The following is a 24,890-nucleotide window of genomic DNA, read 5'->3' as shown; positions in this document are numbered from 1 at the left end:
CGGGATTACACTGCTAACAGAGCGACACTCCCTCGGGATTACACTGCTAACAGAGCGACACTCCCTCGGGATTACACTGCTAACAGAGCGACACTCCCTCGGGATTACACTGCTAACAGAGCGACACTCCCTCGGGATTACCCTGCTAACAAAGCAGCACTCCCTCGGGACTACACTGCTAACAGAGCTGCACTCCAACAGTGCGGCACCCCCTCACGATCGCATCTCTCTAACAGCTCAGCGCTCGCTTTGGCCGCACGGCGCACGCGCTCCGCGGGGTGGCGGTTGAGCGCGAGGTTGCCGGGCCGTTGCTGGCGCGCGCAGGCAGTGACGTGTTTCCGGTGGGCCGTCCCGGCGCCGCAGTGAAGGAGCCGGAGCGGCGGCTGCGTGTGACAGGGAGGGAGGCAGGGCGCTCGGATAGCGGCACACACACAGCATGCACAACCGGCACTGACATCGCTCCAGCCATGGCAGAGAAAGGCAGACTCAGCTTCACCGGCTCGTCCGGCCTCAACAAGCCCGTCCCTATGAACCTCTTCGCCACCTGGGAGATAGACGGTTCGTCGCCCAGTTGCATCCCCAGGTACAAAGCGCTGTGTCCCGGGCAAGGCTGGCACAAGGGCTGCAGGATCGAAGCTGGCGATGGCTCGCAAGGCAGGCAGAGGGATGGAAACGGGCTGGCGATGGGCGCAGGGCTTGAGGCTGGGAGGGTGTTCTGGGTTGGAAGAAGGGCTGATATGGGAGACCAGGCTGGAGGGGTAATGTCAGGCTGGCATAGCAATGGGGAAGAGTTGGCATGGATACTGAAGTAGGGCTGGGAGGCAAGGCTGGAGGGGTAATGTCAGGCTGGCATAGGAGTTTTTTTTGTAGTTTACTTATTGTCACAAGTAGGCTTATGTTAACGCAATGAAGTTACTGCGAAAATCCCCTCGTTGCCACACTCTGGCACCTGTTCAGGTACACTGTGGGAGAATTTAGCAAAGCCAACCCACCTAACCTGCACGTCTTTCAGACTGTGGGAGGAAACCAGAGCACCCAGAGGAAACCCACGCAGACATGGGCAGAACATGCAGACTCTGCACATACAACGACCCAAGCTGGGAATTGATCCTGGGTCCCTGGTGCTGTGAGGTAGCAGTGCTAACCACTGTGCTGTCCTCAGTGGAGATGAACTGGCATGGGTGCAAACGTCAGGCTGGGAAAGGGAAATGAGTGGCATAAGTGAGAAGTCATGGTTGGCATTGGGAAAGGGTTGGGACAAAAGATAGGTGAGCTGCCTGACGGGCAAGGGCTCCAGGTCAAGTGGCAAAGATGGGTCTGGAGAGAGACTGATTGTAAGGCTGAAAGTGTCAGTTTGGAATTTATATGTGTGCATATGGAGTCAAACCCCATTCAACATTGCTTAAAAAAATTTAACCTGTCTTGCTACACAACTTTGGATTCAGCAATGCTTTCTTAGAAGCTTGTTTTCTGGTGGGAGCCTGTTGAATTAGGGCAGCAAAGATTGAAATTAATAACTGGGGCTAAACATTAGATAGGGATGTTCACAGACTGGTGCTGCTAACTTTAAAAATGACACAGTGAAGACAAATGAGCCCAGTGTACAACTGATCACTGCAGATGTGTGGCTGTGTGCTATCATTGTTGAGGATCAATCTTTAAAACGCGTGGAGTGTAACCGCTGTCCAAATGGTTTTGCTGCATGGACGTTTTCTTGAGTTGGCCTGGCTATTAGCTTTTTATTGGCATTTTCAGCCTTTTTTTTGAGATTTTGTGTTTGTAACATGTAATTGTTGCATAATGATATTTGAGATCTGTATCTAATTACAATGCTGCAATGGTTCATTTGTAAAAGAGCTGATTGATGCATTAGTGACTGGTTTGGGAGGAAAATCACCATCCATGTACAATCAATTGGAGCAGGCAGTGCTGAAGGGAAAGTATGTGAACAATCTATGCTAAGTGATTGCTTTGAATGCTTCGGCATTTACTCCACCCTCTCTTTATAAATTTAGAAGTGATTGGATAACATATTTACTAGACTGCCAAGTGATTGACAGCCAGGCTTGGCAAAGGGCAACATACATTATCATGAAGTGCTCAATAATTGTCTAACTCTAGTGTTTTTTTGTGCATTAGATGCTCACACCATACCAGAAAATTATGCAAAAGATGAGTTCCATGTTTACACTGGAGTGTCATGAACATATAGGTGCATTGTTTGCAAAGACTGTAAAATTGTCATAATATGTAAGCCTAAATGTACAATACATCAAACTGGAAAATGAAAGTAGAAGGGACTTCCCTTAACTGCAAATGTTTGTCCTGAAGGGAAATAAACTTAGTAAGAAACCATGTTCAGTACTGTAGAATGTTTTTAGAAGTTACTGTGCTGTGATTTGAAGAATCTGCTGAATATTGAAAGCGTTTCTTTTTCTCTGTTAATCTTTCCTCCTTTTTGTAAAGATATTGACTCTTTGCTTGAGTGTTGTTCTCTGATATCTTACTGTAGTGGCCCTTACTTATTTGTGATTGGGTGTTGGGCGCATAGCAACCAAATCCAATACTGATGTACCCATTTTCAGATATCATCAATAATCTATCAATACCCAGGCTGAACTACATCAAAAATATGAAAATGAAAAGACAGCTGGTCTTTTGCTGCATAACAGACCTGCCCCATCCATTTCATGATGCTCAGAGCATCATCTCATCCATCTTTGCAGCTATGTAATCTCTCAGGAGAAACAAAGAAGAACTAGTAAGGGAAGGAAAATAACATTGTAAAATTCCTCTCCAACATCACGTAATCAAAGTCAGCCCAGGTGATCCTTCCACTCATCTCCCATTTCTTAGTTGAGGCTCATTGAAGTCCGCTTGCCTTTCCTGTTGTTATCAGCTAACTCGGATCAAATTGGAGCCAAGGGTCCATTGCTTCAGTTACTCACTGAATGGTTTTACTGAGCTAGCTGAATTTGAAAGTTAAGGCCAGCGGAAGGCGTGTGGTCTGATTGCGATAATTATTTGGAAATGTCTTGTTTTTTCCTGTTTTTCATGTGCACTGAATTTTACAGATGCATTTATTCCAGAGATAATGCATCTTAGCTTAGATTAGTCCTGTTTTGCTGCCGTGTCATTTGAAATTCCTTGGAGAAGGGATGCTTATTTATTATAACTGACATTTTGCCAACTTTGTTTTTTGTTAACATCACACTTGCAGTTAAACCAGGAAAACTCAATTTTTGCTATTTAGTAATGCTCAGAGCTGTAATTGCCACTCTCACTGTTTCAGCAGTTCTTCAACACAATCACATTTTGCAGATACTTTCTCACTTTGGAGTAACAAGTGTTTTTAATTAGAAGTCTTGATATTCCATAATATCCCTTATTAAAGAGACAAGCAACTTGCATTTATATTGTATCATTCACATACTCAGGATATTCCAAGATAATTTGCAGTCAAAAGTGTAACCTCGTTTTTCTTTACAGGCAAGTTCTATAGACAGTTCATACGCAAGTCCACCACAGAGGAAAGAATCTATAGAAGTTGCACTGCTACATTATTCTTTTGTTCAGAGTGAATGTATTGAGCAGTGTGGATTACATTCCATAGACAAAGAAAATTTCAGCTTCAATCCAACTTCAAAAAGTTAGTAATCTCATTCATTGAGAGTAAGAATCATCAGTTGGAGCAGAGAGGAAAATACTATCATCTGCACTGAGCTGTGGTGGTTCTTGAGTTTCATTTTTAAATGTGATTGTTCTTTGGACGTTAGCATTGAATCTGATCAACCGTTGCAAATTGGATCTTTTTATTGAATTATGCACATTTTGGTATGAGACTACAGTTTGTAGCTTGACATGAAAAATCAGTGAATATTTTACTGTATTCCTAAAATAAATACCGAGCATCTGATTCTTTTGTGCTCTTGTTTTGGTGAATGATCACTTCACTTCAGTCCTCTTATGTATTTGAAGTAGTGCAAATCAGAAACATGACCATTAAACCGATTTCACAAAGAATTCAATTTTTCCCTGCTTTTCTGTATTAAATTTTACAACATTTATACAGCCTGCATTTAGCTATTGTAGTACCCATGCAAGCCTTTGTGTTATGCTGATTAAATTGTTATCACTGTTGCTATACTTTTGACTTGCTGGAAACATTGGAGTAGTTGGAGACTCAGATTGATAGATTTCTGCTAGCTCCATATCCCTTGATATGCTTATCTAATCTGAAATTAAGGCACAGATCAGTCACGACTTAATTGAATTGTGGGGGATTAGGCTTGAGGGGCTGAATGGCCTGCTGTTGCTAAAATGCTAACGTTGTTGGTGAAGAGCAGTTTTCTCCTCAGCCAACAATTGCCATTTAGATTAGGATTATCAAAATTGCACCTTGGCTGTTCATCACTGGCAACTGGCATTTAAAACAGGGTAGCTCAGCCACTTTAGTTGTTTACTAGTTTGTCTCATCTGAATTTTGTGGCTCAGGAAGTTTCTAAGAAGGGTGGTTTTTTTTTAGTGGGATTGTCACATTACTGGTTAAATCCCAAATGCACTATTGTGTCTCCTAGTTTCAGATGTATGCTTAATTAATAGGAAGATGAATTCCATGGCACTCCCCATTTGCCAAGCTGACAAACTCACACAACCATGCATTTAGATTAATGTACTACTTTTCGTTGAAAGACGCCAGCTCCTAGCTGACGAAAGATTTGTTTTTGATTATCAAGGCTTTATAACCACAGCATTTTAAAACAGGATTTCCTATTTGCTTGGTTTATGTTTTTATTTTCTTAAATTATGTGAGCTGGTTCCAAATCCCAATAGTCACAGTAGGGATGTTTGAGAAATGGTGAATCCCATGAGAAATATCAAGCAATGTCTTGATAATTCTGCCACCAGATAAAGAAAAGCTTGCATTTAAATAATGCCTGTTTGTTACCTCATGACTTATCAAAGCACTTCACAGTCAGAAGTCCCACTGGCAGGACAGACATACCATATACAGTCAGGAGGGAGTTGTCCTGGGAGTCCTCAATATTGACCCCTAGTCCCATTAAGTCTCAGGTCAAATAATGGAAAGGAAACCTCCTGTTGATTACCACCTACCGCACTCCCTCAACTGATGAATCAGTCCTCCATGTTCAGCACAATTGGAAAAAGCCTTGATGGTTGCAAGGATATAGATTGCATTCTGGGTTGAGGACTTCAATGCCCATTATCATGAATGGCTAGGCATCATCACTGCTAACTGAGCTGGCCAAGTCCTGAAGAATACATCTGCCAGACCAGGCCAATGGCAGGTGGTGAGGAAACCAGCAAGAGGGAAAAACCTACTTGACCTTGTTCCCTCCAATCTGCCTGTTGCAGATGCATCTGCCCGCAATGGTACTGGTAGAAATGAACACAGGCAGTATTTCTAGAGATTAAGTCCCATCTTCATGCTGAGAATGCCCTCCCAATGTGTTGTGTTGCACTATTACTGTGCTATTTTATTTAGTTGTTCATGAGATGTGGGCTTTGTTGGCTTGTAAAGCATTTTATTGCCTGTCCCTAATTTTCCTTGGGGAAGGTGGTGGTTAGCTACCTTAATTGTTGGCAGTCCATGTGAAAAACCCTGGCAGTGCAACACAGTACGACTCTGGGAATGTCCGCCTAGATTTCATACTCGAGTTTCCTTGACTCAGAAGAGCTGCCAATGGAACCATGGCTAATACCTTAAGAGATTAATTAGGAGCTGGAGAGCAGCTCCCTGAGAGACTCTAAGCATAAAACTGAGTTGTATACTCCAGGAAGGTCCAAGAATAATCTCCAGGATGTCTTGAGCTAGCTGATCTGAATAGGACTGATGGTTGTAGACCTGTACTATATTGGACGTGAATTAGCCTGGACCACTGTAGAGTGACCTCTGCTAAAAAGGTTGTTTGTGTAGATATTGATCAGGGGCAGGATTGCATATGGCTGTGTTGTCTTCTGTAGTTAATTTGCTTGTTATCACTGCCTGGATTCATTCATGTACACTACTTGGGAGAGGTACAGGAGGATGGCCGGTGCTTCTGGATCACCACACTGGCAAGAATGTTTGTTTTTAAAATTAGCTTGGATTAGTTGCAAGATAAAGTTCTTTACTCTGAGGAAAATGTTTCACATCAGTGTGACATTTTCATATTTGGACGAGCTATTCTGACCTCTGCTAGTATGGTTGTCAACTTGTACTGAATTGTGAATCTTCTGTACTATAGATTTGTTCCAACTGTGAGCTGTTCTCCAGCTCCGTCAGCTAGAATTCATGGAGGGTGGATGTTCATCCCAACAGACTGAGCTGCTTTTGACACTTGGTTCCGGAGGTAAAAGAACACTGTTTGCTGCATTGTTCAGTTGTTTTAATGTCCTCACTTAAATGGCAAATTTACCGGAAGATAGGCTTACAGGTTTCCATTCCTTAACTGACAATATTAAACTATGTAAGGACACTGTACGGTGTGGAAATATTGTGTGTTTCTGTATTTCTGATATTGATATCAGCTGTAATATTGTCCCTGAACAGCTGCCAACAGTCACGTGATCCTTGCATTTCACCCACAAAAGAAAGAACTTGACTTTATTCTTGTGCCTCGGGACATCCAAAATGCTTCATGACCAGTAAATTACTTCTGAAATACAATAATGATAGTTGTGCAGACAAATGTAATAGACAATTTGTGCCCCATAAGATACCATAAAGAACAAATTTTATCTTCGGTGGCTTTGGTTGGGTGAGGAACATTGGTCAGGATGCTGAGTGAATTGACGTTTAGTCTTCAAAACTGAAGGATTGTATTTTTTAGCATTTTCCTGAACAAGTAGAAGGGACTGTGAGCTAATGCATTGTTTGAAAGATGGAATGCCTATTGAAAGTGAATTGACCAAACTTACCTTGGGAGCTTATAATTTACTTGTTGTGCTGTAAGCGTCTTATTGCACAGCTCCTTTTCTGTCTATGGTCCAAAATGTCTCCAAGAACAGCTCAATTCCTATCCATGGTCCCCAATGACTTATCGCACAGCTCCTTTTCTATCCATGGTTCTCTACCTTCTTGGAACATGTTCATTATTTAAAAAATAGGTTTGTTTTTTTCTTTTTTTCTAAATAAACATTCTTGGAAATTACTTTTTAAATAACTGAGCAAATGTATTGTCAATCAGAATGACTCCCCTGGTAACATTGAAAAGATAGTGAATGGAGGGCAGTGAAAACTAGAAGATTTAGCTGAGGATGCTGAAGATATTGAAAGTGGTTTGAGAAACCACTGTGCTGCAAATACAAGGGCTACAATTGAAATTTAGGTAAGATTGGAAAAACTAAAAAAAGCAGCAATGGGGTAATTGCACAAATTAATAGTTGCACAGAGATTTAAGATAAGAATTGAAGTCAGAAGGCTTCTTGCTGGGAGGCATGGGCAAATCAACGAGTTTGTTCCTGGGCTGGGCATTTACAGGACCAGGTTGGAAGGAGCCATGGGAAGGTTGCTTTGGCTACCTGCCTCTCTCCTGTGGCCTGTCACCATGCCCAGGTGACCCAGGAGAAAGGAGCAAACAGTATTTGATGGGAATGCTTGAGGTCTTTTGTGACTGGTGGAATCTCACAGACTGAGCATGTAATGGATGTCTGTAATGACATTGTCATTTAAGTTTGATCAGATCTTTAATTTATTTAATTAGTTGTCCCTCTCTTAAAACAAAATGCGCTTTTTAAGTTGGGTTTTGTTGTTACCACTGGGGCAACCCAATTCACCCTTCTTTGATTTATTATTGTCACATGTATTAACACACAGTGAAAAGTATTGTTTCTTGCGCGCTATACAGAAAAAACATACTATTCATAAAGAAGGAATCGAGAGGGTGAAGAGAAAGATCAACTTAATGCAAGGTAAGTCCATTCAAAAGTCTGATGGCTGCAGGGAAGAAGCTGTTCTTGAGTCGGTTGGTATGTGACCTCAGACTTTTGTATCTTTTTCCTGACGGAAGAAGGTAGAAGAGAGAATGTCCAGGATGCGTGGGGTCCTTAATTATGCTGGCTGCTTTGCCGAGACAGTGGGAAGTGTAGACAGAGTCAATGGATGGGAGGCTGGTTTGCGTGATGGATTGGGCATTGATTGCATTATAAAATGCACTTCATTAATTTGGGCAGTTTGCCCTCCGGCAGTAGAATTTTTGATGTCTTAATTGCAATTTGGAAATTAATCTATTTTTTGATTTGGGCAGTGTAAAGTACCAGGGGAATAGAATTAATTTTATTCCTGAAGAAGGTACAATTTCAAACCCTTTGTCATCTGTTACCATGGTGTACCCTCTGACAATCCCTACTTGCTATTCATCCAGGAAAAAAAATCAATTTTACTGGAACATTTCCCTTACCTCTGGCACGCTAGACACCATGATCCCTCCACTGATGTCAACTGTGCTCTGGCTTCCAACCACATCCTTGTTGCCAGCAAAAGTATCATGGTTCCCCGTACCTTGATTTTAAAGATCTAGGTGCAGAATTTGCAGTGACGATGATGACGATGAAACTGTCAGCATTCAACTGTCATTGCTTCTCTGGAACGGACGGCAACTTCAAACCATCTCTACTTAATGTATAATGGCAATGAACTTGAAGTGGTGTTACCTACTGGGCTATGAACCAAGTGCTAGAAAATGGAATTAGGCTGATTTAGCTTTCTCAACAGGCATTGGCATGATGGGCCAAAAGGTCTCCTGTGTCATAAATTTTCTGTTTCTAATCAGTGCATTTTACTTTCTGATTTGCTGACTGTGGAAGTGCATCATGCTATTCATGCTAATTATGGGATTTTTTGAAATGGGCATGGCCTCAATATACGGACACATTTACCCATCAGTTTAAGTGTTTATAATTGGGATGATTGTGTCTGTGAAATTTTGCCTAATGTTGAATGACTAAGACCTGAATTTGAACTTCTGACAATCAAAATAGACAGAACCTAATACCTAAACTGCAATTTTTAAAAAACTTCCTAACAGTTGTATTGACTAGAGAAAAAATATAGTTGGGAATTATTATGAAAGAAAATAAATTGCCTTTTATGACTGTGCCTTTCACAACTGAAGAACATCATCCCCAAAATGCTTTACAACTAATTAACCACTTCTTGTAGTGTAGTCATTTGCCAATAACCAGTTTGTACATAACTAGGTCCACAAACAACTTTGAGATAATAACAAGAAATTTTTTTTTTAAGTGATGACTGAGAGATAAATATTATCCTGCTTTCCTTCACATAGTGTCATGGGTTTTTTTACATCCAATTGGAAGGGAAGACAAGGATCTGAAAAGATGATACCACTGACTGGATTATTTGCTCAAATCTCTGTAGATGTTTGAACCCAAGTCTCCTGACTCAGTGATAGTAGTACACTTGTCTCTATGACTGTATTAGTTAGTAATTGAGAATGGTCTGTAATTTTTGCTTAGGGAAAAGCTGAAAACTACAATGGGTAAAGACTTAATTACATGCTGTGGCAAGAGTTTTGTTTTGGAAGTGCTCTGTACATAGTCCGCAATAAATTTGTGCACCAAGCAGGGACTGCTATCAGTGTGAATATTAATATTTCAGTAATTGCCATTCTACAAATGACTTCTCTCTGTGGTTTTGTTTTAAAAAGACAGCTGCCAATGTGTAAGTATTGCTAAATAATTTTGTCATTTTCTCGATCAATTATTGTCTGCTTACTATCCATGCTTGCATGTCTGAGAGCCCTTAAAGATTGCACAAATGCCTATTTTGTAACATAACTGGAGCATTGATTGCCTTCCAGTACACTGTAGAAATAAAGTTTATTACTGTACTTAATGCAGCAGAGCCACGTGATCAAAAGAACAATCCTCTATACAGTCGCTAAAAGGATCCTTTGTTCCCATAACCCTCCCCCAGTTTTTTTTTTAAACCGTTTACCTTTTTGCCCTGCTGCACGACACATCGTTTTCATATCCAGAAGATGTGCAGCTAATCTTCCATGTTGTTGTTGAGGCAGGAAGTGAGTAACTTGTGGAGAAAGAACTGTCTCTCTGTTACCCACTCTCTACTGGTTAAGGTGGAAGCAGAAAAATTACTGTATGAAGAATCATAGTTTGCACATAACTTATTGTAGAAGCATTGGAACCTCAGGGAGCCATGCCAGACTCCACCTTGTATTGTTTACTTTGACCTGTATTATACCAGTATGTTATGGAATGTTAGAGCAGAGAAACAGGTTATTTTGGCCAATCTAATAAACACCAGTATTTTTCCTCATTACCGTGGCAAACTCTGGATCTATTTTTGGTGGTTGCATCACATGACCTCCCTCCCTACTCCCATTCAATACATCCAACCATGCCATCTCCCGCCTTTCAATGCCAGTTGGATAGAGAACAGACTGTATGGGCTAGGTTTTGCCAGATGGTTTGTGAACATGATGTCTGCCTCTACTCCAGGTTGGTAATATGTCAGTATCCATTGCGGACATCCATGATTTTCCTGGGAGCAACTAATTATGAAACTGCCTCTGGAAACCCTGTCCAATGGTGGCCTGATTGTAGAGTCAGGAGGTCTGTGCAGCGTGGTTGTAGATAGGGTTGCTGGTGTCCTTAGTGTGGGCGCTGCTGCAGGATCAGCAGCAGGTACAAAATTAGCAGAAATGTCAGCCGCCATGAAGTCTCTGGTATGCTTACTGCTCGGAGAGACTTAAATATTGCAATTTACTGTGAACAAGTTAATAAAGATCTTAAATGTTTTGAACCCCCTGCTGTGAAACTGTCTCTGCTGCAATGCTGGGCAACTGACGCAACAGGGAGAGTCTGACACAACTGACCGGCTGCCACTGCTGGTTGTGTAGCCATTGCATCGGGAACGCAGGAGTCAATCTGATGTGAATCCTTTGAAATTTTCATGCCTCTGTGGATCTGAGAAAATTCAGCCTTTCCTTTCTGATAAGATGATTCTTGACTTGGATGTCAAGCAACCTTATCTTCCCATCTCTGAAATTTTTAGAACTAATAAATGAAACTGTTCAATGAAAATTAAAAATAAACCAAGTATAGTGGTATGTTGTTTTTTTCCCAGTTTGCATGCAGGAAGGTTAATCTTTTAATTCCTGGAGATTTGTGCGTAATCTTGGAAGGCTGCAAACCTATTCCCCTCATGAGTAATTCACTATTCTTCCTTAATAAAAGCAAAATACTGTGGATATTGGAAATCTGAAATAAAAGGAGATAGGGCTGGAAATACGTAGGTTTGTCAGTAGTTGTGGAGGGAGAAACAGTTAACATTTCAAGTTGAATATTATTCTCGTGGGGGGGGGTGGTGTTCGAGGAAGACAGAAAAGGACGATCAAAGATACGTTGGAGAGCAGCAGAGATTAAATGACAACAAATGTCATCGAACAAACGACAAAGGCAGTGGTAACTTTGTAATAGGGACAAAGCATTTGTCCAGAGTAAATGCCAGGATAATGAGCAACTCTGCCTCGAAGGAAAAATATAAAACAAGATTTAAGCTGGCACATGACAAAAAATAAATAAATGGGGGGAACAACTTGAATGTTCTCAAATTGTTGAACTCAATGTTGAGTCAAGAAGGCTGCAAGGTATCGAATCGGAAGATGAGGTGCTGTTTTTCCACCTTGTGTTAAGCTTCTCTGGAACATTACATCAGGCAGAGGACAGAAATATGAGAGGCAGGTGGAGAATTAAAATGGGAAGAAACTAGAAGTTTGGGGTCATGCTTGTGAACTGAGTGGAGGTGTTCACCCAATCTGCATTTGGCCTCCCAAATATAAAGGAAACTGCATTGTGATCAACAAGTAGAAGGGACTAAATTGAAAGAATTACGAGTAAATCACTGATTTACCTGGAAAGAGAGTTTGTGGCTTTTGACATTTGAGGTGAGGAGAGGGAAAGTGATGAGGAATTGGAGGTGAATGTTTGAAGAGTTGGGTAGGGTGCCATGGAGGGAATGGTTCCTTCAAAGTATTAAAGGGGAGGGGAATATGTATTTGGTGATGGTTTCGTGCTGGAGGTGGCAGAAATGGTAGAAGGTGACCCTTTGAATGTAGAGGCTGGTGGGGTGGAAAACAAGGGGAATCCTATCGTGGTTGTCGGAGGGAGAACCTGAGGTTTAGGACCCTGTCAACCACACTGGGGGGAAATCCTCAGTTGAGGAAAAGGCAAGACGTATCAGATGCTGTTGTGAAACGTTACATCAGCACAGGTGTGAAGGAGATGACGAAACTGGGAGAATGGAGTGGAGTTGTTACAGGAGGCAGGAAGTGTAGTCAAGGTAAATGTGGAAGTTGGTGGGCTTATAAATATTAGTAGACAGACTATCCTCAGAAAAGGAGACAGAGAAGTAGAGGACGGAAAGTGTTGGAGATGGACCATGTGTAGGAGAGAGAAGGATTGGAAACAAAGTTGATGTGAAGTTTTTCAGTTCCAGGTCAGAGTAGAAAACTGCACCAATGCTGTCATCAATATACCAGAAAAAGAGTTGGGGAGGATGCATGAGTAGGACTGGAGCAAAGAATTTTCCACATACCCAATAAAACGCCAGGTGTAACTGGGTATCGATAAGAACATCTCCCATTTGGAGGAAGTGAGACAAGCGAAAGGAGAAATTGTTTAAGAGAACAAGTTCAGCAGGTGAAGAGGGCGGTGATGAATGGACACTGGCCGAGTCTCTATGTTCAAGGAAGAAGCGGAGAGCCCAGAACTGGGGGCATAGAGAAATTGGAAATCTGCAGGAAATCTTGGGCCAAGTAACTGAAAATTGTTGAAGTGACATTAGGGCATCAGAACAGTCGCAGCTGTTGGGTCTGTTTTGAATCAATCCCATTTAGTGTAGTGCCCCACAACATGACGGCCATGTGAAGACAGGCCTCTGTCTCCACAACATCTGTGCAGTGGTCACACTTCAATGCTGGCATGAAGAGATGTACCTGCAACAGGAAGATGTTGATTTTACTTACCACCTGCCACCGGTCCAGTTTGCAAATCTGTCCTTCAAGACTTGGACAACTTGATCAGTGGTGGTGCTACCCTGAGTCACTCTTGGTGGTGACCTTTGAAATACATTTTTGTGTCCTTGCTATGTTAGGTGCTTTTCCAAGTGATGAGTCCTGATTCATTAGCAGAGTGAGAGTGGGAGGTTACCTTGCCCATGTAGACCTGGGATTGTGATGGAGGAATCCGAGACTTTGGCTGTAAGGTATGATCTGGTGAGTACGACTGTCAGGTTGTTGCTTGACTAGGTCTGTGGAAAAATTCCTCATTTCGGCAGAGTTGTTAGTGAGAAGGATTGTGCAGGGTCAGCTGGGTAGATGTGCATTGCGTTGCTTCTAGTGCCTTGGTCAATCTATTTATTTTTCTTCTATTTTTCTATAGTGGTTTCATATCAGGCCATTTCAGAGAATACTGAAGAGTGAACCACGTGGTTGTGAGAGTCACAAGTAAGCCAGACTTGGCCTCTTTTAAGGAAAGACTTGGGCAAAGGTGGAAAATTTCCTTTTCTGAAGGACATTAGTGAACCATATTGGTATTTAGCTGTTAGTTTCAAGACTATCTTTTTCTATTCCAGATTTATTTATTGATGTAATTTAAATTCCTCCAGCTGCTGTGGTGGGATTTGAGCTCCAGTCACAAAGTGTTTGTCCGGGTCTCTGGATTGCTAGTCCAATGACATTACTTCATACCACAGCATAGTGGTAATGTGACAGCATCGTGGACTGTTCAGGTTATAAACAATTTCAACGATGTGCTGTAAAATACAAGTAGTTGCTGAGTACTGAATTTCTTCCTTCCATCCCTTTTGCACTGATTGGATCGTAAAATCATACAGTATAGAAGGCAAATTTGGTCCACTGTCTCTCTGCCAGCTCTTTGAAAGATTCAGCCATGGCCCAAGAATGATAGCACTCTTGCATCGGAGTCAACGTTGTAGGTTCAATTTCCACTACAAGATTTGAACACAAAATCTAGTCTAATACTCCACAGCAAAATTTGGAATGCAGGGTTGTTGGAAATGCTGTCTTTTAATTGAAACATTAAGCTGAGACCCTATCTTCTGAGGTGGGCACAAATGCTCCTGTGACGCTATCTCAAAGAAGAGCAAAGAAGTTATCCCTTGAGTCCTTGCCAATATTTATCCTTTCAAATGACATAACAAAAATACATTATTTGGTCATGATCACATTGCTGTTTGTGGGAGCTGCTTGTGCACAAATTGGCTGCTGCGCTTCCCACATTACAACAGTGATTGTACTTCAAAATGTACTTCATTGGCGCTAAGGTGCTTTGGGATGTTCTGTGGTCATATAAGTGTAAGTCTATTTTTCCAACGAATAAGTCCCACTTCCCCACCCTTATGATTATGCACATTTCTTCGTTCCAAGTATATCCAATTCACTTTTGAAAATACGATTGATTCTACTTCCACCACCTTTTCAGGCAGTGCATTCCTTATTATAGCACACTGCGTTAAATTCTTCCTCATTTCCCCAGTGGCCCTTTTGTCAATTGTCTTAAATTGTGTCCTGATTTACCAGTGGAAACAGTTTCTCCGGATGTACTCTATTAAAGTAGGATGGTTTGTCCCAGTATGTGAAACTTTGGTCTACCTAAATTTCTTGTGCTGTCCTGTATTTTGAATGTAATGGAGTTTGACTGGGAAGTGTACTGTACATTCACCTTCTGTGCAACTAGGAGATTTGTTTTAGCAGATTTGCTTACTGATAGTCCTGTGCTGGGAGATTTGCATGGCAAAATAAATCAATATTTACCACTCCTGACCCTTCGCTTGGTGACTTAAAGTGATAGTTGATGAAATATCTGGCTTCCTCAGCCATTCTCCTCACTGAAATAATCTATCATTGCAACAATATGCAAAATATCATATATGACTGCATTTTTGTATTCATAGAAGCTTGCCTTTAATCTTAAGACCAAGGGAATAATTTAAAGAAATAATTTTCAATGCATCATGATTTGAGCAATTTTTAACAATAAAAGTGGTACCAAGGTATTGCCGACAATTTGCATTACATGCAACCCTTCTTACTTGCAAATAGTTGTAATATTACTTGAACTCAACCAAAAACCCAAAAGAGCTGGTGCACTAGAAAGAACATTTAACTCTGTATTTTCCATTTCAAATTTTTAACGTTTTTATTGAATTAACTATCATTTCCTAGAATCCTAGGATCCCTACAGTGTAGAAGGAGGCCATTTAGCCCATCGGAGTCTGCACCGACCACAATTCCACCCAGGCTGTATCCCCATAACCCTACTTATTTACCGTACAAACCCCCTGACACTAAGGGGCAATTTAGCATGGCCAATCAACCTAACCCATACATCTTTGGACGGTGGAAGGAAACCGGAGCAACGGAGGAAACCCACGCAGACACGGGGAGAACATGCAAACTCCACACAGACAGTGACCCAAGCCGGGAATCAAACCCAGGTTGTGAGGCAGCAATGCTAACCACTGTGCCACCGTGCCGCCCCAATTTAACTTTCCACTTAAATGATCTACACATTGGCTGTTTGGGAAGATTGTTAGACATTTTAATCACTGGATAATGAAGTCTCACTGACTAATAAATTTGCTTTGAGTGCTCTCCGACTCAGGCTTACACTTCAGGCATAGTGCAGAAACATTGCCTCAGAGGGACTGAGACTTTTGATGCTTCAAAGTTGCAGAATTGAAATAGCAATAAAAATAATAATTCTTCTGATACTGAGTGGCTTTGATTGTAGCTTCCTCTTTATTGTGGTGAAGTTTTCCTGTTCCTGGCCTATGGACTTTCCTTTGCCACATGAAAGACCATGAAAACAGAGGTCAAGGATACTGCTTAAAAACAGCTGTACACCAACATGTGAGGAGTTGTTTTCTGTAGCTATTGCGGAATCGACTGTCCATAGGGAGCCAAGATGGTACCGAGTCAGGCATCTCCTATGCCTGTTATTTACCAATTAGCTGTTGGATGAACTGTGAAATGTACATTTTCCAAGAAAACAAGGACTTGCGATCGTGTTTGCATTGATCCCTTGTTCTGGGTTTCTGAAAGCATCTTATCTATGAAATAATATTTAAAGAACACTTGCTGGTAACTTAAAACAATTAGTTAGTCATACACAGCAGGATCCCACAAAAAATAGTGAAGTAAATGACCAATTAATTTGTTTGTTGAGAGAGGCATGTTGGCCAGGGTATCGTGAGGCACCCTGCTGTTTTTTTTTGTGTTCGATGTGATCCTTTACATCCACTTGAACAGGCAGAGGGGCCGAGAGCCTACATTCAGCATCTCATCAGGAAACAATGTTTTCAGCATATAGTCTGCTTGGGTGGTATAAGGTTGGTATTTCCATGAACTTTGACCCATTCACAGTTTTGGTTTCCCTTTGGAAATAAGCTTTTAAAGAATGAATATGGAACCAGTACCCATCCTTCCTCCCTTTCCATCAGAGTACCACCAATATGATTGCTCCTTTAACAGGGAGGTGGGCCTTGCTCTGGTGGTGAATACAAGGTTGTGTGGTGGCCAGTGTTGTCCTTTTGTTATTGTAATGTTTATAGATGACTGTCCCACTTGAATAGGGACAGAAAGCATAAAAGCAGTGCTGTGTACAACAGCTGTTTTAAAAAACATGAATATGAGAAGAAAGTCGACTTTAATAGAGAGAAGTATACTAGGGCAAGTGACCAAAAGCTTGACCAATGGGGTCGGTTTTATGGAGGACCTCAGAAGTTGGTAGAGGCAGAGGGAAAAGGGAAAGAAATTCCAGAGCATGAAGCCTTGACAGTGAGAGACATGGTCACCATTGGCATTGCAGATGGTGCTGGAGATGCACAAGAGACTAGAGGAATGGGACTTGGGAGGGGAGGGTGTTCTGGACTGGAAAAAGTAAAGGAGATAATGAAAGGATTTCCGAGCCCTCTGTAAAGTCACTAGTGCCACCCAGGCTGAGATCAGATAATTCAGTAAAGTTTAAGGATCAGTTTGGAACCTTTCTGGTCTCTATAGCTCTGGATTCACTGATTAAGTATGCTGCTATTTTTGGCAATGGAATTATTGGCATGTGGGTTATGTTCAGATCTCTTCAAAGCACCAAGAAAACTTCAGCACATTTTCATCTATGTGGGCATAATAGTAGAGGAAATACCTCAGAAGATGAGGGAGGAGAAGACAACTGCATACTGTATTTTAATATATTTCTAATTGCATCCTGTAGGCTGTCATTCTTCAGTATGTTGGTGGCTAATTTGCTGACATTTTAGAATTAGCGTTCTAATCCTCTGTTGCTGGATTTTTAAATTTTGCTGAGGATGTTGAGTAGGTGGTTGCAACATGTTTCTGATGCTCATGAAAGGATGTTAGTGACTTTATTTCTGCATGTGGCAATTCCATGCAACTGCCAGAAACTGCAAACCATTTAGAAAATCTTGTGAATAGAGAATGTAAACCTGTCTTAATATGCATGGGCTCGCACATTTCTCTTTACGCATCGATCAAGCTTTTTTATTTAAACAAAGCCCTATGCAGTACATTGTCACCATGTTACAAGAGGAAAGCACGCTAAATTATACTGTTCATTTCGAATTATTCTATCACAATGACTTGCAATGTTCAATACAGTCACTTGGTTCATATCGGAATGCTCTAATCCTTGAGGTTTAGCCTTCTACTGAACAGTAATTTACCAACTGAACTAGCAATCAAACACCCTTTCTGTATATCATTGTGCAGTTTTTAAGTAATCTTATTTATATATTAAGTATCGATAGAATGCCTTGCCATTATCTTAATCAGCATCAAATCCTACCGTACACTTTGATCCTCGCTGACCTATGTGGATTCATGGTATATCAAATTTTCAATTTGGATACTAACCCTTGTATTTAATTTCCTCCATGGCTTAACGTCTCTATAAACTCCTCCTACCTGAGAAGAATCCCATCCTGAAACTCACTTTCTCATTGTAGCCTCTAGAGCAGTTAATATAAAAGAGAACCCAAAAGTTTTTCTAAACATAATTAAATAGCAAAAGAAGGTTGGGGCTGATTAGGGGCCGAAAATAAGCTCCTCTTATGGAAGCAAAAGGTAGGACTGAAGTACTAAATTAGTACTCTGTCTTCACTAATCATAGTAAGAAGTCTTACAACACCAGGTTAAAGTCCAACAGGTTTATTTGGTAGCAAAATCCACTAACTTTCGGAGCATTGCTCCTTCGTCAGGTGAGTGGGAGTTCTGTTCACAAACAGAGCATATAAAGACAAACTCAATTTACAGAATAATGGTTGGAATGGGAGTCTTTACAGGTAATCAAGTCTTAAAGGTACAGACAATGTGAATAGAGAGACGGTTAAGCACAGGTTAAAGAGATGTGTATTGTCTCCAGCCAGGACAGTTAGTGAGATTTTGCAAGCCCAGGCAAGTCGTGGGGGTTACAGATAGTGTGACATGAACCCAAGATCCCGGTTGAGGCCGTCCTCGTGTACGGAACTTGGCTATCAGTCTCTGCTCAGCGACTCTGCGCTGTCATGTGTTGTGAAGGCCGCCTTGGAGAACGCTTGCCCGAAGATCAGAGGCCGAATGCCCGTGACCGCTGAAGTGTCTGGAGATAATACACATCTCTTTAACCTGTGCTCAATGCTCTCTCCACTCACATTGTCTGTACCTTTAAAACTTGATTAGCTGTAAAGACTTGCATTCCAATCATTATTCTGTAAATTGTGTTTGTGCCTTTATATGCCCTGTTTGTGAACAGAACTCCCACTCACCTGACGAAGGAGCAATGCTCCGAAAGCTAGTGGATTTTGCTACCAAATAAACCTGTTGAACTTTAACCTGGTGTTGTAAGACTTCTTACTGTGTTTACCTCAGTCCAACGCCAGCATCTCCACTAATCATGACAGATGCAGTTCCTCCAATATTACAGCAAACGAGCAGGTAACTGTAATATTGGATAGGCTTAAAATAGACAAGGAAAGGTACTTAAAGGTTGGTGGTGCACAAGTTTAAAAAGTCACTTGGTTCAGATGGAATACATGCTGAGTTAACCGCACAAGGGGAATAAGGGTTTAAATTGTACAGGTTCTGGCCACAATCTTTGAACCCTTCTGAGATACCTGGATGGCGCTAGAAGACTGGAGAGTTCCACGTCGTAGACTTACCACAATTAAAACTTTTCGGATTAAAGGAACAGTGACAGCACAGTTACAGAAGTGGCTTAGTGACAGCATAGAGTAATGGTGAACATTTAGGTTTTGGACCAGAGGGAAGTATACAATTCCCCAGGGGTTGATGTTAGGATCATTGCTCTTTTTCACATATATTACTTACTTGAACCTGTGTTTCCAGTGCACAATTTCAAAGTTTGCAGATGATGGCATTTAGGGATGCAGTAAAAAAATGAGGATATTAGAATCTTCAGGAGGTCTTTGCCAGACACATTGTAAACTAAATTTAACAATGGAGTAGGAAATTATATATTTTATAGAAAGAATGAGCAAAAGCAATTTACATTTATATGGTGCCTTTTAATGTGATAGTGTTCCAAGGTGTTCTACGGGAGTGCTACAGAACAAAATATGGCACCGAACCATATCGAGACATATTAGAACAGATGAACATAAGAGTGCAAGAAATGGCAGCAGCAATAGGCCATATAGCCCTTCGAGCCTAATCCATTATTCAATAAGATCATGGCTGATCTAGTCAAAGCCTTGTCCACTTTTCTTCCTGCCCTTGCCTCCTTTGTGGACCAAATGTTTTTCAAACTCAGCTTTAAATGCATTCACTGACCCAGCCTCCATGGCTCTTTGGGGCAGAGAATTTCAAAGATTAATGAGTCTGAGAGAAGTGCCTCCATGTTAAATGTGAAATCCCTTATTTTGAAACTGTGTACCCTTGTTCTAGATTTCACCTCATGAAGGGAAATACTTTCCAGCTGGTCAAGGCCCTTCAAAATCTTTTATGCTTCAATAAAGTCATCCCTCATTCCGCTAAATTGTAATCAGGACAGGTCCAATCTCGTGACTCTGTCACAGAACACCTTCATCCCAGGGATCAACCTAGAAAACCATCTCTGAACTGCCTCTAATACAAGTGCATCTCTCAAGTAAGGAAACCACAACTGTACATTGGTGCTGTCTCACCAATATCCTATATGGTTGTTGTAAGACTTCTCTACTTTTATTCTCCATATTCTACATTCAAATTTGTAGCTTCGACTGGAGCTTGATGAGGCGTTCCTCAGCAGATAGCTAATTTACAGCCTCCGTGCATTTGCTTGTTTCTTCTTGGGGTTTTGGGGTGCAGGGAGTGGTGGGGTGCAGGTGTTGGTGAAGACAGTCTGCAGCAATTTGGGGAGAAACAGTGTGAGAGAAGTCAGCTCAGTTCGGAGCTTCGTGACATGTAAAGCCAGTTAAGCTCATATATTTTGTTTTTGCAAGGAGCAGCTGAGAATTGATTGAATTTACTGGAAAACTACATTGCCTTCTCAGTTTGCCTTCTGAGATATAGGAGAAATGCAAACACGTTGAGGGGTCTGACTCGGGTTATACTGTTGCTTATCTAGATATCGGGCAGTAAAGTTACTCTACAGTACTGAGTGACCAATGTGCTGCATCTGAAAGAATGTTCATAGCCAATGTATTCTAGCATTTCTGTACTTTTTGGTCACCTAGATAAACAAGCAAAAAAGTGACATACCAAGTTAGTAGTTGTGTATTTCCACACTTTTCTGTTGCTATTATGGTTTCCCAGTAGTAAGTGACTTTTACCTTTTTAATCTTCTATATGGCATATGCTTCTAGTTGAATATTTTGTTTGTATATTTTGCACTATAAAATATGAAATAGTGGTTTAAAAAGCTAATCTGATGTGTATTTTAAGTTTATAGAACATAGAACATAACAGCGCAGTACAGGCCCTTCAGCCCTCGATGTTGCGCCGACCAGTGGTACCAATCTAAAGCCCCTCTAATCTACACTATTCCAATATCATCCATATGTTTATCCAATAACCACTTGAACGCTCTCAACGTTGACGAGTCCACCACTGCTGCAGGCAGGGCATTCCACGCCCTTACTACTCTCTGAGTAAAGAACCTACCTCTAACATCTGTCCTATATCTCTCACCCCTCAATTTAAAGCTATGTCCCCTCGTGCTAGCCAACACCATCCGAGGTTTAGTTCTTTAGAACTCAGAATGCTGACAATTTAGTTATTCTGATTTGCCAGTACCCAGAAGAGATTTGAACTGATGTAATTCCCATGACTATCAGTGCACAGCTGTGTACTTAAACAATTTTGAAGCTGAATTTGGTTTGACAGTATAGCATTTGCTTCCAGGCAAGAGACTCTTGCTGACGGCAGTGGCAGTTAGATATTACTTGGGGGAGTTTAGCATGACAGCTTGTTAGAGCCTCTCGGCTTTGAAGCCAGTCATTACACACTTTGTTGCATGCTTGTGTATTTCTCATTATAGTGATATGGCTCAGAGGTCAACAGCAATTCCTTAACCCCAGTTTTGGTTTGAAACTTTTTCTATACTGCTCATGTTAGCTCTCTTCCTTCTACCTCTGCTTTCCTCTAATATCTATTGGCAAAAGATTAAAAACACAAAAAAATCAAAATTGAAAATTTTTTTACAAAGTAAACAAGCTGTTTCTATTGGCAGGAAGGTCAGTAACTTGAGCCTACAGAATTAAGACAATTAGTAGACGAAGCAGAGAGGTTGTTTTATTTTCTGCAGCAAGTTTTATTCTGGAATACACTGTCTGTGAAGGTGATGGCAGCAGCTTCAGTTGTAACTTTCAAAGGGAAATTGAATAAATACTTAAGGAAAATATTGCACGACTACAGGGAAAGGACAGGGACTTTGGACTAACTGGGTAGCTCTTTCACAGAACTGACCCAGGCACAGATGGCCAAATACCACCAACTTTGTTGCAAGTTCAATGAAAAAGGCAGTCGATTGCCTTCTGTATTATTCTGATTGCTGTTCTGGATCTATTGTGCATTAATCGTGTCTCTCAGCCCCTTCCTCCTTCTGCTTATCCACTGTGCAACAGTGATGCCAGGTAATTTGTGTCACGTAATGGTGAACATTGTCATCACCTAATTCAAACATAAATGTCTTTTGTTCAGGAAATGAGGTTTGAGTCAAACAAGCCTGGCTATTTCTTTGTAGTTCAGTCCCAACTGTCCACGTTCTCAGGATGTTCCTCAGTCGCTTCAGCAAGCATCTTCCTGTTTCTCAGACCTTATAACCTAACTGAGTGATTTTAAAAAGGGAAATTGAAGATGTCAAAAATTATAAATGTATTTATATGATGTATTAGTTAGGAATTATTTTTCTAGGTGTTGAAGGCTATTGTTGGGAAGGGGAGAATCAGTTTATCTGTAGTAATCGTTTTTTGTCTACCGGGCTGTTTTGGTTGGTCAGTGGATGGAGCCTGGCACACGTGGGGTGTGGAAGACTGGTATCCATGATGCACATAGTGGTGGTGATGCCAGCAAAAACAGTGGAAGATAAGATTGTGTAAGAAGACAAGGATATAATTGATATCTGGGGTGTATTATGTCTAGAACAATTTAACATACTGGGATTAATGCAATCTTGCTTATAGTGCTTGGAACCCATAATGCTTCAGTACTGTCTTGGGAGTGTTCAGCACTTTAAATTATTCCCACTAATATAATTAGCGAGAGGTGTATAATCATTTATCCTTTACGGTTTCTCCAGACTTAACCCAAGGTCTTATGAGGAAAGGCTGAGGGACTTGAGGCTGTTTTCGTTAGAGAGAAGAGGGTTAAGAGGTGACTTAATAGAGGCATACAAGATGATCAGAGGATTAGATAGGGTGGATAGTGAGAGCCTTTTTCCTCGGATGGCGATGGCTAGCACGAGGGGACATAGCTTTAAATTGAGGGGTGATAGATATAGGACAGATGTCAGAGGTAGGTTCTTTACTCAGAGAGTAGTAAGGACGTGGAATGCCCTGCCTGCAACAGTAGTGGACTCGCCAACATTAAGGGCATTTAAATGGTCATTGGATAAACATATGGATGATATTGGAATAGTGTAGGTTAGATGGGCTTTAGATTGGTTTCACAGGTCGGCGCAACATCGAGGGCCGAATGGCCTGTACTGTGCTGTTCTATGTTCTAGATTTGTATTTAAAATCCTGGGCCTGACTTTATACGTGGATAGCTTTATGTAGTTCTTTCCAGAGTGAGAACATTTCATTTTGTTCAAAACTTTGGTGTAAGAATGACTAGAAATTCTCCATATAAAGATGTACTGTTGTAACAAAGATACTAATTTGATTATAAATAGTCTGTGGATCATGCTGGTATACTTAAAGGAAAAGACTCTGATCCTGCCAGTGTTGTCTCTATGACCTTGCTTCAGGTGGGGAGGAAAATCAGCTTTCAGTTCTCCTATTTTGCCATTAGCACTTGTGCTAGTTTTATTAGCCATGTCCCTAGGTGTCCAAGCCAGTTACTAATTTTATCCAGGCTTACTGTGGTCTATCCCCAAGGAAAAGAGAATTTCACATAGAATATAAAGAGCTCTGTGTTGCATTAATAAATGAGTTGCTTTGACATTTGCCATTGCAGGGATGCCATTGACTCATGCACCTGCCGCAATGCAATTCTCCTTTATCCTGCTTTCATCTATTCTCTAAGGCGATCTGCTGTACGCTGCACTTACTGGCTGGTTGTGTATAGTTTAATACTTGTAGGGGACCTGCTTTTGGATTGATAAAATTCCAAACCGATTTTTGAGTGTCCTTCAAGTTGAGCAGTTTATTTCATTCAATATTGTGTATTTTAGTTCCCCCGCCTCCATCCCTTCTCCATTGCCCCATGGCTGCTGGAACTTGTTCAATAAGCTCAAAGCAGTGAAAAATAGTATATTTTCCAGTAGGTTCAATTGAAGCTTCATCTGTCCTCTCAGTAGATGGAAAAGATGTCGAAGCATTATTTTAATGAAGAGAGGATAAATTATTTTGATCAGAATAATATTGTCCCCTCAACCAAAATAATTAAAAATAAATTACCTTGCCAATCACATTTTCTTTTGAGAGAGAACTTGTGTGCAAATTGTTTGCTGAATTTACCTATAATACAACAGTAACTACATCTCAGGATGATCTCGTAATTTTCTGAGGTCATGAAAGGTGCTATACAAATGCAAGTTCATTATTCTGAAGCTCCGAGTAACTTTGTGCATGTATTTGTATATTAATTTGCATTGAAAAAACAAGGGGATAGAAGTTTATCGGAGTAGGTGCGAATGTGGAGTTGAGGTTAGAATCCAATCAACCATGGTCTTATTGATTGGCAGAGCAGGTTTATAGGGTTGGGTGGCCTAATCCTAATTTTCAAATTTGTATAATGTATTTCCAAAGGGTAGAAAAAGTGCCTAAGAAATAGCTGTGTAGGAATCATAGATTGATTTATATTTGAACATCAGGCTAGCTGTACTTGAGGTTGGTAATCTCCAGGATTAGATGGATCACACCAGGTTCAATTTCACCAAACACTATCCTGATTATCACAGTCTGTCCCATGTAGAACTACAATTGGTCAACTCTGATCGTCTGCAGCACTTTGAAACAGCTTTTACCAATTCACTCCATCAAAAGCTTTTTTGTTATCCACCAAGCAGGCATATGCTTCTTCCTGGTACTCTATGCTTCTGTTGCTTAACACACTCATCATTGCTTTAGCCTCTCTTGTTCCACAACCCTTATAAAACTGAAGCTAGCCATAAAATCCCTACAGTGCAGAAGGAGGCCATTCGGCCCATCAATTCTGCATGGTGTAATGGCT

At 41.0% G+C, this 24,890-nt stretch overlaps 1 protein-coding gene across 5 annotated transcripts in view; it reads left to right on the top strand.

The window, feature by feature from the left end:
• Positions 1–379: 379 nt before the first annotated feature.
• pacs2 (phosphofurin acidic cluster sorting protein 2) overlaps positions 380–24,890 on the top strand; it is a 216,665-nt gene continuing 192,154 nt past the window's right edge. For all 5 annotated transcript variants that reach the window (XR_013499993.1, XM_078233467.1, XM_078233466.1 and 2 more), the window contains exon 1: positions 380–583. Coding sequence is in view for 4 of the 5 variants with exons in the window: in XM_078233467.1 (XP_078089593.1) it covers positions 468–583 (116 nt within the window). In the remaining variant the exon portion in view is untranslated. The remainder of the gene's footprint in view (positions 584–24,890) is intronic.

This window comes from Mustelus asterias, chromosome 18 (assembly GCF_964213995.1).
Source record: "Mustelus asterias chromosome 18, sMusAst1.hap1.1, whole genome shotgun sequence".
NCBI lineage: Eukaryota > Metazoa > Chordata > Chondrichthyes > Carcharhiniformes > Triakidae > Mustelus > Mustelus asterias.
The sequence above is the reverse complement of the archived record's forward strand: the minus strand, read 5'-3'. Positions and strand labels throughout refer to the sequence as shown.